The 12,627-nt window shown below is 36.1% G+C and overlaps 1 protein-coding gene across 1 annotated transcript in view; it reads left to right on the top strand.

Moving 5' to 3' along the window:
• LRP1B (LDL receptor related protein 1B) overlaps positions 1-12,627 on the top strand; it is a 1,748,032-nt gene that overhangs the window by 921,058 nt on the left and 814,347 nt on the right. The window contains exon 17 of the mRNA XM_049888441.1: positions 341-466. Coding sequence (XP_049744398.1) covers positions 341-466 — 126 coding nt within the window. The remainder of the gene's footprint in view (positions 1-340; positions 467-12,627) is intronic.

The raw sequence follows: 12,627 nt of genomic DNA, 5'->3' as shown, positions 1-12,627 counted from the left end.
ATTTTGGGCATAAAATTTTGAAATAGATGTCATTTGTTTTAAAGTTTTGAAGAACAGACAATGATGTAGTCGGTTTGAGTGAAGACATGAAAAAATGAATATACGTGCTTTTATATGAGATGGAATTACTTGATGTCCTTTACAGACGTATTACATTTTAGCAAAACCTAGAATACTAATATTTTCTCTAAAACATGATAACGAACAACAGAAACTATGGTGTTTATTATACCCTAATGTTATCATAATTCATGTAACTTTTCTTGAACTATAATTCAAAATAATCCCAATTTCCTCTAATATTAAATGACTAAAGTTGCTTCCCTCGTCTGCCCTCCAGTCAATCATAGCTGCCCTGATGATCAGTTTAAATGCCAGAATAATCGCTGCATCCCCAAGAGATGGCTTTGTGATGGAGCTAATGATTGTGGCAACAATGAAGATGAATCTAATCAAACTTGCTCAGGTAAAGGTTTGTTTGGATATGTACATAAATCTCCTCCAACCTTAGTGTCCATAAAAACGCATGTCTGTGCTTCGAACTAAGCTGAACGTTCCTAGTGCTGAGGATTTGATTATTGCGGTAGTAAATGAATTCAGAGTTGGATGCCACAAAGACTAGAACACAAATTATCTTTTATTTAATCCTTGGGCATGACTCTGCTTTCCAAAGTAATTTGGCACTTCATCTATCCATATGGTTTGACTGTCGACACACTACTTGGACAAGATTTGTCCCTGCTAAATCGTACTTGGCAGTGAAGGCGGAGGTTTGTTAGCATGCTATGATGTAAGCCATCTTACAAGTAGGACTTCTTTTTTACCTTGAAAAACTAATTTATGTATTTTATTTACTGTGCTCCGGAATACCTCAGTGAATAGTTTTCTGTTCATGGAGCATTTTTTATATGGATAGATTTTTTTTTTCCCATGAAATCCCAAGGCCACTAAGCCTATTTATATTTCCACATAATCTATCCCATTGTAGTAAATCTTCAAATCCCCAGCTAGATTCTTATTGACTGGAAATATACAGCCTATGGTACAGGTTACAACACAGTATCAAAAAGGTCATTATTAGTCTGATAAATGTTGAAAAATGTTACCAGCAAACAGCAGCCTGGTGCTTCTCTTTTGATGATGAAGAAAAAAATTATATATTTGATGACTCATATGGTTATGATCAGTAAAACAGATTTTTTTCAAGATATTACATACAGCAACATCAAAACATATAAACCATCCCACCGGCTCTTCCTCTCTCTGCAAAAATAAGCCTTACTAAGTAAAATTACAGCAACATATTTGTGAAAACTCTGGAGACAACATACAGAGAAAAGACCCGGAGGTCAAAAAGACTGGTTCTATTGTTTGTTCCCGGAATATCTTGTATTTCTCTGTGCCTTAATTTCCTCATATATTCCTTTCAGCTCTATCAAAATGTGAATCAAGTAGAAATTGCTTCCCAAGAACTTCTCACCACGTACGGAACAACAAACCTGTAAAAAAAAAAAAGTCACCCTTTTGTCTAACCTACATCTTATATTCTAGTGACATTTGTTGTAGATTCATAGGCCAGTTATTCTCTTACCAGTTGATTAAAAGCCATACACATAAACTAAGAATAACTGGTCATTTTAATAATTTCTGTGTGACGCATAAGGCTGTTTTATCAAAGACCTTCTAGCAGAAATGAACCTCTAAAAACCTCATCTCATTCCAGATCCCTGGCTTTAAGTCCTCCCATTTTATAATGAGACATGTGAGAGGGGATTTGCCTAACCACACATCATTGACAAGAGTGTAGTGTGATCTCAATCCATGAGTTTTGTCTTCAAAGCCATTGCTTTTTATACCATACTATATGGTGCAGTGGTTAAGAGCTTGGCTGCTAACCAAAAGGTTAGCAGTTCAAATCCACCAAACACTCCTTGGAAACCCAATGGGGAAGTTCTACTCTATCCTATAGGGTCACTATGAGTCAGAATAACTCTACAGCACATAACAACAACATACTATCCCAAGGATTAGATATAATTTTAAGTACAGTCAATTTAACTTTGCTCAGGTTGCTCTTGCAATATGACTGTAATTTATAATGAAGCATTTTTCCAAGTCACAGCAATAATTATTCTTTTAAGGTTAGAGTTCAATTCAGAGACTATATGCTTTTTTACATCCTAATTTTTTTTAAACAGAAAGATATTTTCATTTTAAAGTAGAAGACGTTAATGACTCAATCCATAATGCCATTTTTTTTCTATTAGATTTTTAAAACTGCTTGTTTCTACAATATTTTATTTTATTGAATCCTTGGTGAAAGTTTACACAGAAAGTAAGGATCCCATTTGAAAATTTCCACACAAATCCTTCAGTGATTAGTTACATTTATCACAAGGTGTCAACATTGCCTTTAATTTTGTTCTGTTTGTTCCATTTCTAGTACTCTAGTTTCTCTACTGTCTTATCGTCTCATCTTTGCTTTGGAGTAATTGTCAACATTTTGGTCTCATACTCATGGTTGTTAAATAAATAGAGCAAGAACCTTACAGGTAATATTCTTTATTTTGTGTGTTACTCTACTATTTCGCTAAAGGTTGATGTCAGGGGATAGTCTCAGGTTGCAACACTGAAGGATTCTTTGGGCAAAATACTGAACGACGCAGGTAGAATCAAAAGAAGATGGAAGGAATACACAGAGTCACTGTATCAAAAAGAATTGGTCAACATTCAATCATTTCAGGAGGTGGCGTATGACCAAGAACCGATGCTACTGAAGGAAGAAGTCCAAGCAGCACTGAAGAAATTAGTAAAAAACAAGGCTTCAGGAATTGACAGAATACCAATTGAGATGTTTCCACAAATGGATGCAGCCCTGAGAGTGCTCACCCATCTATGCCAAGAAATTTGCAAGACAGCTACCTGGCCAAATGACTAGAAGACATCCATATTTATGCCCATTCCAAAGAAATGTGATTGAACCAAATGCACAAATTATTGAACAGTATCATTAAAATCACACAAGGAGAATTTTGCTGAAGATCATTCAAAAATGGTTGCACCAGTACATGGACTAGGAATGGCCCGAAATCCAAGCAAGATTCAGAAAAGGTGGAATTAGGAATATCATTGCTGACGTCAGATGGATCCTGGCTGGAAGCAGAGAACACCAGAAAGATTTTTACCTGTGTTTTATTGACTAGGCAAAAGCATTGGACTGTGTGGATCATAACAAATTATGGATAACATTGTGAAGAATGGTAATTCCAGAACACTTAATTGTACTCACGAGGAACCTGTACATAGATCAAGAAGCAGCTGTTTGAACAGAGCAAGGAGATGACATGTGGTTTAAAGTCAGGAAAGGTGTGCATCAGGGTTGTATGCTTTCACCATACTTACTCAATTTGTATGCTGACCAAATAGTCTGAGAAGCTCGGCTATATGAAGAACTGGGCATCAGGATTAAGGAAAACTCATTAACAACCTACGTTATGCAGATGACACAAACTTCCTTGCTCAAAGTGAAGAGAACTTGAAGCATTTAAGTCAGTGAATATCAAAGATCAAAGCCTTCAGTATGGATTATACCTCAACATAAAGAAAACAAAAATTCTCACAATTGGGCCAATAAGCAACATCATGATAAATGGAGAAAAGATTGAAGTTGCCAAGTGTCTTGGTCATCTAGTGCTGCTATAACAGAAACACCACAAGTGGATGGCTTTAACAAAGAAATTTATTCTCTCACAATCTAGAAGGCTACAAGTCCAAATTCAGGGTATCAGCTCCAGGGGAAGGCATTCTCTGTCAGCTCTAGAGGAAGGTCCCGTTCATCAATCTTCCCTTGGCTTAGGAGCTTCTCTGAGCAGGAACCTCGGGTCCAAAGGCCATGCTCTGCTCCTGGTGCTGCTTTCTTGGTGGTATGAAGTCCCCCTGTCTCTCTGCTCACTTCTCTCTTTTATATCTCAGAAGAGATTGGCTTACGACACTATGTAATCTTGTAGATCTCATCAATATAACTGCCACTAATCCATTTTATTACATCATAGTGATAGGATTTACAACACACAGGGAGATCACATCAGATAATAAAATGGCAGACAATCATACAATACCGGGAATCACGGCCTAAACAAGTTGACACATATTTTGGGGGGACACAATTCAATCCATGACATCAGGATTTCATTTTAATTAGATCCACAATCAACACTAATGGAAGCAGCAATCAATAAATAAAATGACATATTGCATTGGGGAAATCTGCTGGGAAAAAAAAAAAAAGAAAAACCTCTTTGAAATATTAAAAAGCAAAGGTGTCACCTTGAAAACCAAGGTGTGCCTGACCCAAGCCCATGGTATTTGCAATGCCACATATGCATGCAAAAGCTGGAGGATGAGTAAGGAAGACCGAAGACTTGACGCCTTTGGGTTGTGCTGTTAGTGAAAAATATTGAATATACCATAAGACTGCCAAAAGAATGAACAAATCTGTCTTGGAAGAAGTATAGCCAGAATGCTCCTTAGATGCGAGGATGATGAAAATTCATCTCACATAATTTGGACATATTATCAGGAGGGACCAGTCCCGGAAGAAGACCATCATGCTTGGTAAAATAAAGAATCAGCGAAAAAAAGGAAGACGATCAAGGAGATGGATTGATACAGTAGCTGCAACAATGGGCTCAAGCATAGCAAAGACCAGGAGGACGGTGCAGAACTGAGCAGTGTTTTGTTCTTTTGTACACAGTTTTGCTATAACCCATAACTGACTTGAAGGCACTTAACAACAACAAGGTATATACCTAGGGGTGGAATTGCAGGATCACAAGGTAGTTCTATTTCTAGTTTTTGAGAAATCACCATACCATTTTCCATAGTGGATGTACCATTATACAGGCCTACCAGCAATGCATAATTGTTCCAATGTTCCCACATCCTCGCCAATGTTTGTTGTTATCTGTTTTGCTTTTTAATCAGTGCCATTTTAGCTGGGGTAAAATTTTTTTTTTTTTTTTTTTAAGATGGTACGTCATTGTAATTTTGATTTGCATCTCTCTAAGGGCTAATGATCATGAACATCTTTTCATACGTTTGTTGGCTGCTCGAATGTCCTCTTTGGTGAAGGCTCTGTTTATGTCCTTTTCCCATTGTGAGATTGGCCTGGTTGTCTTTGTTGTTGAGCTGTTGCAGTTTTCTATAGATTTTAAAGATTAAACACTTTGGATAAGCTGTTTCCAAAGAGTTTTTTCCCAGTTCGTATGTTATCTCTTTACTCTTTAATAAAGTCTTTTGATGAGCAAAAATTTTTAATTTTTATGAGGCCTCATTTATCTATTTTGTCTTGTTCTACTCATACATTTGTTGTTATGTTTGTTATCCTATTTTTACAAAAAAATTCGGTCCTGTAGTTTTCTCTCTCTGTTTTCTTCTAGGAATTTTATGGTTTTAGGTTTAACACATAGGTCTTTGATCCATTTTGAGTTAACTTTTGTGTATTGTGTGTGGTATGGGCCCTGTTTCATTTTTCTGGAGGTGGATATCCAGTTTTATCAGCATAATTTAATAAGGATGCTATTTTTGCCCCACTGAATGGACTTGGACCCCAGGTGGAAAATCATTTGTCCATAGATGGCTGGGTTTAATTCTGAGTTCTCAGTTCCGTTCTACTAGTCTATGTGTCTGTCATTGAGCAAATAGCAGGCTGTTTTGATTACAGTGGGTGTATGTTTTTGATATCAGGGAGTGTAAAGTCTCCTTCTTTGTTCTTTTTCTTCAATACTGCTTTGACTATCTGAGGTGTCTTTCCTTTCGATATGAAGTTGGTCATTAGTTTTTCCATTTCAGTAAAGAATATTTTTTGGGATATGTATCGTTATTGTGATTGCATTGTATCTGTAGAGTGCTTTAGGTAGATTTGACATTTTAATGATATTAACTTTTCCAATTCATGAACATGGAATACATTTCCATTTTGTAGATTTCTTTTAGTCTTTCGTAGTAGTGTTTTATAATTTTCATTGTATAAATATTTTTATGTCCTGGTTAGGTTAATTCCTAGGTTTTTTATTGATTTGGGGGCTATTGTAAATGCTGTGATTTTCTTGATTTCTTTTTCTTAGTAGTTGTTCTTAGTGTGAAGGAACCTAAATGGTTTTCATTTGTTGATCTTATACCCTGCAAAATTGCTAAATCCTTTTATCAGTTTTCTTTTGGAATCTTTAAGGTCTTCTATGTACAGGATCATGTTACCTGCAAATAGTTATTGGTTTACTTCTCCTTTCTGAATTGGATATGTTTTATTTCTCACTTGATTTATTGCTCTGGCTAGGACTTTCAGTACAATGTTGAATGGGAGTGGTGATAATGGGCATCCTTGTCTCATTCCCAGTCAAAAGGGAAGGCTCTCAGCCTTTCTCTGTTGAGTGAAATGTTGACTGTTGGTTTATAATGTTGCCATTGTGTTCCACTGAGTCGGTTCTGACTCATAACAACCCAGTGTACAACAAAACACTGCCTGGCCCTAATCCGTCCTTACTATGCTCAAGCCCATTGTTGCAGCCACTGTGTCAATTCATCTCATCGAGCATCTTCCTCTTTGTCACTGATCCTCTACCTTACCAAGCATGAAGTCCTTCTCTATGGACTTGTCCCTCCTGATAACATGTCCAAAATATGCAAGACAAAGTCTTGCCATTCTCACTTCCAAGGAACACAAAGGCTGTGCTTCTTCCAAGACAGGCTTGTTCATTCTTCTGCCTGTCAATGGTTTATTCACTATTCTTCACCAACACCATAATTCCAAAGCATCAATTCTTCTTCGGTCTTCTCTATACATTGTCAGCTTTTTCATGCATATAAGGCCATTGAAAATATAATGGCTTGGGTCAGGTTCACCTTAGCCTTTAATGTGACATCTTTGCTTTTCAATACTTTGAAGAGGTCTTTTGAAACAGATTTGCTCAATGCAATATGTTGCTTGATTTCTTGACTATTGCTTCCATCTGCATTGATTGTGGATCCAAGTAAAATGAAATTCTTGGCAAGTTCAGTATTTTCTGTTTATCATGATGTTACTTATTGGTCCAGTTGGGAAGATTTTTGTTTTATGTTGAGGTGTAATCCATATTGAAGGCTGTGTAGTTTTTGATATTCATCAGTAAGTGCTTTAAGTCCTCTTCACTTTCAGCAAGGAAGGTTGTGTCATCTGCATAACATAGGTTGTTAATGAGTCTTTCTCCAATCCTGATGCTGTGTTCTTCATATATAGTCCAGCTTCTTGGATTATTTGCTCAGCATACAGATTGAATAAGTATGGTGAAAGGATACTATACCAGGAATGACAAATTGAAGAGAAATGGTGTCACATCCATAGTCAAAAAGAACATTTCAAGACTTTTCCTGAAGTATAATGCTGTAATAGGGTAATATCCATATGCCTACAATGAAGACCAGTTAATACAACTATTATTCAAATTTATGCACCTAACACTAAGGCCAAAGGTGAAGAAATTGAAGATTTTTACCATCTTCTGCAGTCCAAAATTGATCAAACATTCAATCAAGATGCATTGATAATTACTTGTTATTGGAAAGCAAAAATTGGAAACAAGGAAGGATCTTTAGTTGGAAAATATGGCCTTGGCGATAGAAACAAGATCATATGGTAGAATTTTGAAAGTTCCGTGATGTATTAATTGAAAACACCTTTTTTTCAACAACATAAATGGCTACTATACATGTGGACCTCACCGAATGGGAAACATAGGAATCAAATTGACTATTTCAGTGGAAAGAGATAATGGTTTCGCATTTATGCCATTAATTATGTTGAGAAATTTCTATTCCTATTTTGCTGAAAGTTTTTATCAGGAAACGCTGCTGAATTTTACCAAATGCCTTTTTCTGCATCAATTGATATCGTAGGGTTCTTTTCCTTTGTTGTATTTATGTGATGGATTACAATGATTGGTTTTCTAATGTTGAACTTCCATTGTAATCCTGGTATGGGTCCCACTTGTTCATGGTGTATAATTTTTGTTATATGTTGCTGAAGTCTGTGGGCTAGAATTTTGTTGAAAATTTTTGCTTCTATATTCATAAGGGATTTATGATGTCTTTGCCTGGTTTAAGTATCAAGGTTATGCTGGTCTCATAGAAAGAGTTCAGTAGTGTTCCTTCCTCTTCTGTGTCTGAAGAGATTGGTGTCAACTCCTATCTGAATGTCTGGTAGAATTCTCCACTGAAGCCATCTAGTCCTGGGCTTTTTATGTTGGCAGTTTTTTGATGTCATCTTCAAGCTCTTCTTTTGTAATGGGTCTGTTTAAATTTTCTACCTCTGTTTGTGTTAGTTTGGGTAAATAGTGTTTTTACAAGTTTGTCAATTTCATCTGGGTTTTCAAATTTCTTGAAGCACAATTTTTCATAGTAATTAAGTAAGATCTTTATCTCCATTGGATCAGTTGTAATGTCACCAATTTCATTTCTTAATTTGGTTATTTGCTTCATCTTTTTTTTTTTCTTTGTCACTGTAGCCAGTTGTTTGTATATTCTATTGATCCTTTCAAAAAATTAACTTCTTGTTTTGTTGAGTCATTCTGTTTCATTTATTTCTGTGTGACTTTTATTATTTCCTTTTTTTTCTGGTAGCTTTTGGCTTCTTTTAGCTGGTTGCAGATGCTGACATAAGTGGTGGGGCTCAACTTACCTGTGGCAAAGGTGGGGGTGCTGTCTATGTCTTTCCCTCATGGGTTCCCTTCCACAGGCTCTCTCTCGTGGGCAGGGAGCCAGCCATTTACCACTGTGTTACCCACCAGTCTGAATTATTCTCCTCATCTTGCTCCCCTTGCAGTTCCTCCTGATCTTAGCGTCCACCTGTCTTGGGCCTCAGCGAGATTCAATAGCACTCTCTCATATCAGCATTGTATCCATTTGGCTCCTCCCAACTGCACAGCCAGGGAACTCCCACAGTTAATTTGCACCATCTTAAAAAAAATCAGGCTACAGCTGTCTCAGATTAGCTCCCTTTCTGTATTCCCCGTCTGAGGTGTAGCCCAACTCTGTCCCAAAAAGGCTATAATGAGAGAGTGCTCCCAATGGAAACGGACAGGTTCTCCCAGCATCGGTGACATCCCCGCTCCTCCTCTCCCCAGCTTCTGGACTCAACCTGACTCTCCAACACCTCAGCTGCCATCTGGAGTTTTAAGATCTCAATTTGTGCTTGTTATTCATTATTCAGTAGGTTAGTTGTTGGGGGAGCAAATAAGAGCTTCTGCTCACTTCACCATCTTGCTCTACCCTCATTTACATTATCTTTAAATAATGGGATTGAATATTTGTCATAATAAAAGTGGAAATGCTTATGTATAAAAGAAAATAAAACAATCCTAACTAGTAAGCTTTCCAAGGCACTCATGATCTGTATTCACTAGAAAATAGCATACCACTGGCTTGTACTTCAACTTTCACTTTAAGTGATGCCCACTGAAGTCTACCGCTCAGTACTGAGTCTGCTTGTCAGTACATTTACAAGAGTTATTATGATCACTATGTACCACAAAGCTTGAATAAAAAGAACAAAGAGAAAAATAAATATGCCTTTTAACTTTAAAAATTATGAAGTCTGTGATTGTTTTAGTATGTATTTTTATTTCTCTTTAACACAATAAATAAATAGTTCCCATACATATTCATACTGGAAAAAAATGGTTAATTCATATAGAATGTCTAGATAAATCTTTTATACATTTCTAGATACAAGGGTATTATATAGATATATATCCTATATAAAAGTTTTCACATGGGAGGATTACTTTAGTAATTGAATCTAGTACTATTCTATAGTCACTTGCATCATGACTACTTTATATCTAAAAGAAAATCCTTTCCCACAAGAAGTCAATTTCCTGTTTTGGTCCTTTGGAATTTCTCCTCATGAATCTGTTAATACAATAAATACTTACCACAGCACTGGAGATAGGATTAGAAAAAATACACAGTATTTTTCCCTAATATGCTAACAGCGAAGACAGGGAGAAAGATACGTAAACAAACCATTCTACTGCCAGATGAAAAGTGCCAAGCTGAACTACATGGGAGCACATTGGAAGGGCAAGTAATTTAATCTTTGGCTATATGGGCAAGCTTCCCGATAGACATGATGTCCAAGATGAGCCTAAGAAAAAGGGTAAGAAAAATGCCTAAGTAACAGTCTAAGTCATTCAATTAAACCTGAAAAAGCCAAATCTGTTGTGTTGATTCTAACTCATAGCGACCTTATAGAACAGAGTAGAGCTGCCCCATAAAGTTTCCAAGGAGCACCTGTGGATTTGAACTGGTGACCTTTTGGTTAGCAGCCATAGTACTAAATCACTATACCACCGGGGTTTCCAGTCATTTAATTACAAAAAATAAATGATGTCTTGAGACCAAGTATTGACAAGATTGTAGAACAGAAGAACTGTCATACACTGTTAGTAGGTAGCTGTAAGTTGGGTTTTCATACTGCGGAGCAATTTGCCAAAATCTAGTAAATATGAAGATGTATATACACTTCAACTCTGTAATTGCATTTCTAGGTTTATACTCTAATATATGTGCTCAAGTAGACATGAATAATAACACCCATTGCCATAATGCTGGTAACATTGAAAAATTAGAAGCTCAAATGCCCATTAACGATAGGTTGAGTAGATAGATTGTGTTACGTTCGTATAATGGAATACTATTTATAATTAAACTAAATGAATTAGAACTCATGTATTAACATGACTAAATTTCAAAAACTGTTAAACAAAAAGATCAACTTGCAGAACATAAATAATTCAGTATCATTTATATTCAGTATAAAAAATACCAACAATTCTATATAGTGTTTCTGAATCAGAATGTGTGGAAATAAGTTTAAAAATATATCAGGAAATGAGAAAAGACAACAAATTGAGAATAATGGTTACCTTGGGAAAGAAAAAGAGAAAATCAGGTTGGGAAACATTCCGTAAAGGGCTTCAAATGTAATTATATTTTTCTACTGCAGGAAAGGTAAATATCCTTTTTACTAAAGCAGCATTTGCTACAAACTATAGTCCATTGGGGCTGGTCTGCTAAGCTTACTTCCAAACTAACATAGGTCCGGTGAGAAAAAAAAATTGCAGAAAATAAAGTTTGTGTCTTCATGATACCAAACTGGGGGAGTGAAAAACCAAAAACCAAACCCGTTGTCGTCAAGTTGATTCCAACTCATAGCAACCCTATAGCACAAGAGTATAACTGTCCCATAGGATTCCTAGGCTGTAATCTTCCTGGACGCAAACTGCCACACCCTTCTCTTGAGGAGTGACTGGTGGATTCAAACAGCCAGCCTCGTGGTTAGCAGCTGAGTGTTTTAACCACTGTACCACCAGTACTCCTACCCTAGGGATTAGAAAGTGATAGTTCAGTCCATATGATTATATGATGTTTACAGAATTGAAGATTTATGAAATGAAGCATCTTAGTTAAACTTGACTGTTGGGCTATCATTTTCTCCATGAGCTGGATAGACAATGACTTCATGTATTTCCAGGGCATAGGATCCTTGCATAATAAGCCAGTGGATACTCTTTGGAGTCATAACAGTTTGTCAAGCTTCAGAGTTAATGAGGTGGCACACAGATCTCCTCACCATGGTAATGTGAGATAACTCCTACACCAGGTTCTTAGAAGTTCTTCCTCATTCTCCTCTATAATTACCTTAGTCCTTCTAATGAAAGCAAATGGTTTGAGAAAACTTTGCTAGAATTAAACCTGAATGATTAGAGGAGAATACAGTGTTACGAAAAAATCAAATTAAAGATATCCATTTGGATAAATTTATTCTTATTATGGGCCAATTAAAACTTAATGGACATTAAAACCTATATCTTTTTCTAAAAGCAAGATAACAAGAAAGACCAAAGGAAAGGAAGAGGTAGGGAATGAGAGAGGAAGAGAAAGATACAGGAAAAAAAGAAAAGAAAAAGAAGGAAGGATTGAAAAAAGAAAACACTCATTAAATTTATCTTAAAAATCAAAAGGTAAAAAGTACTTACTGCAATTAGTGAAACAATACAAATATATGTAAGGGTAAGTTAAGTATTTTCTTCACAGCTTCTTTATTCTCATTCCCTTCCTAGCAAGTAAACTAATGCTGGCATTTTCTGTTTATTCTTTTACATCCTTCTCTAGGTTAATACAAATATATATATATATATGGAAACCCTGCTGGCACAGTGGTTAAGTGCTAATAGCTGCTAACCAAGAGGTCGGCAGTTCAAATCCACGAGGGGCTGCTTGGAAACTCTATGGGGCAGTTTTACTCTGTCCTATAGGGTCACTATGAGTCTGAATCGACTTAACGGCAGAGGGTTTGGTTTTTTGGTTTTATGTATATATATAAAAAACATATATATACATATATATATATATATATTTCCCAAATACGCAACTTTTTGTTTTTGTAAAAGTGGACTAGGCATTTTACTAATCTTACTCCAAATGTTAAATTTTATTCTAAATCTTGTTAAATGTAAATATAACAAAAATCTGTAGAGTTTGGGTTACTTGACTATGAAACACTCTCCACTTTATACTGACCATCAGCCCCCA

Source organism: Elephas maximus, chromosome 6 (assembly GCF_024166365.1).
Source record: "Elephas maximus indicus isolate mEleMax1 chromosome 6, mEleMax1 primary haplotype, whole genome shotgun sequence".
Taxonomy (NCBI): Eukaryota; Metazoa; Chordata; class Mammalia; order Proboscidea; family Elephantidae; genus Elephas; species Elephas maximus.
This window is presented reverse-complemented; position numbering and strand designations above follow the sequence as displayed.